Source organism: Mus pahari, chromosome 3 (assembly GCF_900095145.1).
Source record: "Mus pahari chromosome 3, PAHARI_EIJ_v1.1, whole genome shotgun sequence".
NCBI classification, from domain to species: domain Eukaryota; kingdom Metazoa; phylum Chordata; class Mammalia; order Rodentia; family Muridae; genus Mus; species Mus pahari.
Window position 1 is genome coordinate 150,902,204 of NC_034592.1, and position 7,593 is coordinate 150,909,796.

Sequence of the window (7,593 nt, forward strand, 5' to 3'; positions counted from 1 at the left end):
AGAGAGAGAGAGAGAGAGAGAGAGAGAGAGAGAGAGAGAGAGAGAGAGAGAGAGAGGGAAAGCATGTGCCTTTAAGTTCCCCTCTGTAAACCGGGAGTCAAATGCAGAAGCTGCCTGCCAGGCATCAGAGGTATACCCATGGCTGCTGATCAGGCCTCCCCAGACTTCCCTTTGTGCCTTTACTAGTTTTCATGCGGCATCTGCCTCACTGTTGACCCTTTTTCTGCTGTGGATTTTTGCCAGGCTCCTGCCCAGCTGACTTAAGGCTCATCACCAGGATGCTATCATCCCAGACCAAGGCCTAGTACCGAGATAAAGATCAGCCTGCCATGAAGACACAGAGGGGGTGACCTCCAGAGCTGAAGTACTTCACCACGTCGGCCTCCCGGGGCTCTGAAGTCACTTCTGTACAGCTTGACAATACCCACGCTTTCCCAAAAGATTCCCAGAGCGTCACTGGCCACACCTGAGCAAGGGTCTCACCTGGTGACTTTCCTAAGAACAAAACTTGGATGGGAGTTGCCAGGGAGAAGAAACTCTCGTCCCCTGAGGGGAAGGTCAGGTTAGCAGCGGTGGATCAGGCTGACAGCAGGACAGGAGAAGGGAATGGCCCCACACCGCTGTGATCTCCCAAACATCTCTAGCCCTAATCTAACCATGAGGAAAACATGACAGAAATAAAATAAAGCAGGGGTGGCACAGGCCTGTGAACCCCAGCTCTGAGGATGCAGTGGCAGGAAGCTGTCTAGGTTAAGGCCAGCCTGAGCTACGTGATACCCTGTCACAGAAATAAATTAAATAGGCTGTATATAAGGTATCTATAGCACCTATTTCTAACACAGTGCTTCAAGGCTATTACACACACACACACACACACACACACCCATACACACACTGATACACACTCACTGAAAAAGCATGGACTTTTCTCAGTGACAAAGTATCAGTATCAAGTGGATACACCATGCTGATGTATGCTTTGCCCATAGCAAATGGGGAGGGGTGCTGGATATATGGGAACTCTGTGTTACTATCTCAATGCTTCTATAAATGGGAAACTGGAACCCCCAAATAAAGTATATTATTAAAAACACAACAATAACACAGGGCCAGGCTTTCCCATGGTCATTAAGCCACCCATCTGCTGGCCACGGAGCTCTGCTTGCCAAGAAAAACTATAAAAAGCACCTCCCACCAGATTTGGCTTGGAAACTATTTCCCCGGAAATCCTCACCCTCCACCCTCACCTAGAGAGAGAGAGAGAGAAAGAGACAGACAGACAGACAGACAGACACTGAGAGAGGAGTGTGACTTCCCTGCCAGATAGGACTTTAATCTTAATGAACACAGAGCCTACTGATTTGTGTGAATGGCTCACAGATTGCTAACTGTGTCTTTTCAAGGGAAACCTGTCCCTAGAATGGACCTCTAAAAAACATGAACACTGGCTCCTTGACTATTATTATCATCTCTAACTGAAACATAAAAATTGTCACCATAGCAAATCCCTCCCCAAAGGTTGTCCGTGAGGACCCTGCTGGGAGAAAGGGTTAATGCCACCAGGACTCCAAAACTCCCCAACCTGGCATCACAACCCTTCCTACCCACCAAGCACCAGATGCCTGCAAGCGGGCAGCCAGTGAGGCATCTGGAAGCTGCCAGCAGGCTTGCCCCTGGGCCTGCCGCAGGCAAGGGCTGGGCTGTCAAAATCAGGAAACCTGGTTAGGCTTTCTTGTTTGCTCCCAGGCAACAAGTTTTCTAACCAGAAAATGCGAAGCTGGGCATGAAGCCTGCTACCGCCTCCGACAGATGCTGTTAAATGCTGGAGTGACAGAGGCGTTGCCCAGCCCCCAGCAACAGGGGACAAACGAAGGCCCAGACTGAACTTCAGCGGAAATAGCCGGTCCTCCTCTCCCAGGTGCCCTATCCAGGAGAGCATGGGTGAGGGGCTGGTGAAAGCTCACTTAGTAACCTGGTCCACCTGCGGCGACTGGTAAACCCGGAGAGGAAATGGGCCAGCCTCCTGGCAACAAAGGCAAACCACCCTCAAGCATGAGACAGAGCCTCTTCCTTAGTTTCAATACCAAGTCCCCAACAACCGGCTCCCAGGATGCCGCAGGGTCACTGTCCACAGCCTCTGGGGTAAGATTGTCAGGCTCAGCTGCAGCCTCTCTGACATCCTTGAGCACACGCCCCTCTACCGACGCCACTCTCAGAAAGCAAAAACATCTCTTCTACAGCCTCTGCGCTGAACTGGGAGCTAACCATCCTTTGCTATACTGACAGTGACCCTCAGGAGGAACTGGAAACTTTCCCTCCTGGATGGTGTGGCCACTCTGACTCCCCTCCCTGTCACTAGGGCAGGGGCAACCCCTGCTGCAGGCTCCAGGAGGAAGCCCTGCATCGCATCGGGTCCCTAGGCCCTGTCCCCGCCAGGGCTCTAGGACTAGGCTTGGGGAGCCTCCACCGACCTTCGATAGGGTTCAGATAGTCATAATCGAAGAGGATGGAAAAGTCCAGCTCGTCTTGGGGACTGCCCCCGGGCTCGTGGCCGGGGCCGTCCCCGCCGTCGGGGTCGGGCTGCGGCTCCGGGGCGTCCATGGCTCGGGGCGTTCGGGCTGCGGGGCCGCGTAGGGTCGCGGTGCGCAGAGCAGGGGTCACCGTGTCTGTGGCGCACGCTGAGGCCGAGGATGGCTCACGGCGCAGTGGGTCCTGGACGAGTCCGGGGAGCGGGTGGCGGCGCGAGCTTCCTGCTCAAGGCACCTGTTGCAGCCTGGAGGGGGCGGGGACGGCGGCGGCTGGTGGGGCGGGGCGCCGCCCGGACGGGGAGGGGCACAGCCCGGTCTGGCCTGAGCGACAGGCCCAGACAACTTCTGCTTCACCTGCTACTGTCTGACCCAGGGTCCCGCCAGAAGCTGCTGCCCGCAAGCTCTACCTTAGGGACCACTCGCTGAGCCTTTCCCAATTCCTCTCCTTTGCTAGGGAGGGGCGCCCTGTCTTCTTGGGGATGCCCACAGCTATGGCTCATGCCAAAGTGTCTGTCTCCGATTTGCAAGCTACAAACTCAATTGACCAGGCCTGGGCCACCTACCACGCGCCACCCAGCATATAGCAGCCACTGTGGCCCGATTGGGACAAATTAGGGATAAAGATCATCACCCCTTTTGATAACCAGCAGAGAAATCGGCAGAGGCTGTGAAGGCTTTGGCGCCAGGGGGAAGTGACACGCGAAGTTTGATTCATGATGATCTGGGGACCCTGTCCTGGTAGTGAGAACAGGAAGTGGTCCGGTGTGTGGGAGGCAGGGCGGACAGGTAACCTGTACATCCGGCTGACGTAAGATGTAGATTGCCAGGTCCCTCCCCCGGTCTCTCAGTTCCTAGTCTGGATTCAAACCCAAAGAATATGGAATTTTGATCAAGCCCCTAAGGCAGAGGTTTGGGGTAACTGCTGAAGAACCCAGGGCCACCCTCCAAAGAGACTCCCAGCTAACAACTTCTCTGAGCGAGAAACAAAGTAGCAAAGCGGACAGTGGGCACCCCACCCCCACCCCCGCCCCGCGTGATTACAGTCACCAAAACAGCAGCAACTGCAACCTCAAGAGAGGTGATAAGACCAAAGATCAGAAGTCTGGGTGGGTGGAGCCCTCGGGTCCTGGTCACCCAAGCTTGGTGACAATGACTGCACTGCTGCCTGGCAAGCGCTCTTCAGGGGGAGCCACTTCTCCACCCGAGGAGGTGTGTTTCAAGCCATCCATCACTGAGCTGGGTGTGGTTGGTTAGACAAGCTGATAGTCCCAGCACCAGAGAGGCAGAGACAATGGGATTGCCTCATTTGAGGTCAGCCTGGGCTACAGAGGGAGAGAACTAGTGTTGCCACCAAAACCAAACAGCTCTCATCTTTCTTTTCAGAAATATTTGCTGAGTAACAGCTGCGGATGCTGAGCAGCGGGCTATCCCGCTACCCTGGTCACAGGACACAGATGCAAAGAGGCACAGCTGTGAGCAGGCTTTCCTAACCCTACAGCCACACTACAGCCCAGGGGAGACTGGTAAAAACATCCCTAAGCCTCACCAGGCACCAGTTAAATCTGGGCATGGGGCTTTCTGTATATGCACTTAAAACAAACAAACAAACAAACTCTCTATATGTTTCCAGATGAGAAGCCAGAGGTGAGAGCAACTGGTTCAGAGTCCACACCACTGCAGGGCCTAGGCCTGGCTCTGCACAGGCTCCAGGTTCCAGGTTTTCAGAGTACCTTCTGGCTGTCAGGGCATAAAGGAGCGTTGCAGTGGGGGCATCCAAATGTCTTAGGGGTGGGGACTCCAGCCAAAACCTTGATCTCTAGAAGGAAATGCATCTTCTCCCCAGGTCCTTATGACAGGGGCCCAAGGTTGGACTCTGAAATTTGGCCAAGGAAACGCAAGAGACCCACTGTAGTAAAGGTGAGCAAGCTCTTGAACCCTCTGCCACCCCCACCCATCCCTTGCTAACCTGTGGTCCTCAACCTCCCTAATGCTGCAACCAACCCCCTAATACAGTTCCTCATGCTATGGCCACCTCCCAGCCATGAAGTTACCTTCGTTGCTACTTCATGCTGAAATGTTGCTACTGTTGGGAACCATGATGTAAACACCTGTGTTTTCCAATGGTCTTAGGTGACCCCCCAGAAAGGGTCTTTTGACATACCCAAAGGGGTCGTGACCTACAGGTTGAGAATGGCTGTTCTACCCCATGATGACTAAATGCTTCCGGTCAAGCTGGCATCTATTGCCTGTGCCCGCCCAGAACCTGTCTGCCTTTATTCTGTTAACTGCCCCCCCAGGCTGTTCAACTGAACCCAGGGCCTCACAAATGTGAGGCAATTATTCTTCTACTGAACTATACTCCAGCCCCTGGGAGCTGCTCTTAAGATAATCTTGGTAGACGTATAACTCAGTTGTCCCATCATGCCTGTCAAGGAAGAGAATGAAAGACCGGGACCTGGCCAATCAGAGAATTGTATCTCCAAAGACCTATGAGAGTCATGAAGGTGGGTCCATGACTAACTTATTCATAACCTTACGTACAGTGGATAGACACACGAATGGAGCTTGGAGAGGTGCTTGAATAGAGACATGTTTGGATGGACAGATGGACAGATGGATGGATGGATGGATGGATGGATGGATGGAGAGCCAGGTGGTTGTTTAGATGGATAGATAGATAGATAGATAGATAGATAGATAGATAGATAGATAGATAGTTGTTTAGATGGATAGATAGATAAGTAGATAGATAGATAGATAGATAGATAGATAGATAGATAGATAGATAGATAGATAGTTGTTTAGATGGAGAGAGAGAGAGAGAGAGAGAGAGAGAGAGAGAGAGAGAGAGATGATAGATAGATGAGTAGATGAGTGGGTAGGTGGATTGGTACATGGATGGATACATGGGACAGCTAGATAGATGGGTGGAGGGAAACAGGGATGACAGGATGTCATTATTCTTTTTCTCTATAAGTTTCCCTTTAACTATCCTCCTTTCTGAAGCTAAACCTCTACAAACTGCCAGGACCGCCCTCCAATCTCATCTTACTGTGCCCAAGAGCAAGCTAAGCTAATGAAGGGAAGATGGCTTCTCCACTGACAAAGTGCTTCCCATATGCCAGCCTTGGGACCAGCCAGACCACACTTGCCATACAGAACCCTAACTTGGTCGTCCTCCAGAAAAGCAGGCATCTTCTCAGACCAATGCCAGCAGGGCAAGCCCTGTGTGGACTGAGCTACCTCCCGAGCCATCAGAGCCCAGCTCCACTGGCTTCCTGGGTCTTTGACTATGTCCTCAGGCCAGTCAGTGTCCCCAGGACACAGAAGAATGACAGTGAGATAATAGACCCAGTGCTTCCCCCTGGGGGACAGATGAGGGACAAAATGTGAGAAAAGCCATTCCATGATTGGCTGGTGCGATGGCACACGACTGGTAGACCAAAGGCTGTGACAATCGATGTCACTTTACAAGTCTGCACCAAGCCCCAGGCATAGGCACGTGACCTGTCATGGTTTCTACAAACATTTCATCTGACTTGCTGGCTCCAGAGACACTGCACGCCCATGGTGTTTTTAAAAGAGGGGAGAACCTGTTCTGTATACAGGGAAACAGCCTGCTGAGTTCATCAGAGAGTCCCTAAAAAAGGTAACAGATAAAAATAACAATAAAATACATACTAATAAGGTACTATACAGATGAGGAGCTGGGGCTTGTGCATGCACACATGCACACACACACACACACACACACACACACACACACATACACTTCCAAACTGACCTTCCAGTAGGCCAGTAGCTCCCACGGGTACAAACACAAATGTCTCGCTAGGGCTGGTGCTGAAGGCTAAATAAGACCAACCGACTCAAGTCCCTGGGTCTCATTTGATCTCTTCCCAGAGTACAGAATGCTGGCCTTTTCTGTGCCTCAGTTTCCTTCGCTGCCAACCAGGGGAACAGTCAGCATCACCCTCCTGGAGTGTGACAGGCACAAGCGCCAGCATCCCATACTTGGGAGGACCTTGAACATAACTCGATGCTCAGCTGTTAAATTCCCCACTAACCTTGGAGAAAGACGCTGTTAGGTTTCCTGTCTGTGCACTGTCCGGATCCTGACTGCAGCATTTAAGAAATAAGCCATATATTCTGGCCACAAACCTCACATCCTGCCGTGGGCTCCCTGACCACTGACTGTATAGGGCAGAAGCTGAGCACCATAAATCCAATCGGGAAAGTAGGAACCCTCACTTCCGGGTCCCTGAGGCAATCACTCCTCAGCTTCAGCACACTCTGGGATGGGAACTGCTCTAGCTGCTAATAGCATGACGCACTGACATTTTGCTACCAGGATCTGGCTGACCGTTAGAGGAAAGGGCTCAAAATCACCAGGCAGAATGAGGCATGCCCGTAATCCCAGCACTCCAGAAGCAAGGTGGGAATCTGACTCCAGCCAGGTCTACATAATGCGGTTTCACCTAAAAATATATTGCTAGACCACCACCCTCAAAAAATCGAAATGGGAGAGATGACAAGCCCCTCGTAGTTCAACTATATTCTTTTACTATTATTTAGTATGTGCACACACACCATGGTGCACATGTGCAAGTCAGAGGACAGCTTTGCAGGGTCAGCTCTTTCCATCTACCATGTAGGTTCTGGGAATCGAACTCAGGTCCTCAGGTTTGGCAGCCAGCACTCTTAACCTGAAGAGCCATCTCAGAACCCTTAAACTATATTTTATGCCTTGTTTATTGAAACCAAGATATAGGCAAAACAAATAAGGCTCCATGACAAAATCCTGTGAGTTAGAGAGGAGTGACAGGCCCGTTTGGAGATGAGCTGGACCCTGGGAAATGAGAATACCTTTATTTGAGGTTGTTATAGTTTTTGTAGGTTATTGCAAGATTTTGGCATTTGGCCGGGCAGAGGTGGCACACACGTCTTTAGTCCCAGCACTTGGGAGGCAGAGGCAGAGGCAGGTGGATTTCTGAGTTCAAGGCCAGCCTGGTCTACAGAGTGAGTTCCAGGACAGCCAGGGCTACACAGAGAAACCCTGTCTCAA

General features: G+C 51.7%; 1 protein-coding gene across 9 annotated transcripts in view; it reads right to left on the reverse strand.

Moving 5' to 3' along the window:
• Positions 1-7,593, reverse strand: part of Nfatc2 (nuclear factor of activated T cells 2) — a 123,712-nt gene that overhangs the window by 109,128 nt on the left and 6,991 nt on the right. For 4 of the 9 annotated variants that reach the window (XM_021194619.2, XM_021194620.2, XM_021194631.1 and 1 more), the window contains exon 1: positions 2,472-2,775. The exons of the other annotated variants lie outside the window; for them this stretch is intronic. In XM_021194619.2, the coding sequence (XP_021050278.1) occupies positions 2,472-2,601 (130 nt within the window). In that variant the 5' untranslated portion in view covers positions 2,602-2,775. Of the gene's footprint in view, positions 1-2,471; positions 2,776-7,593 lie in introns of those variants that run through there. 9 annotated transcript variants of the gene reach the window in all.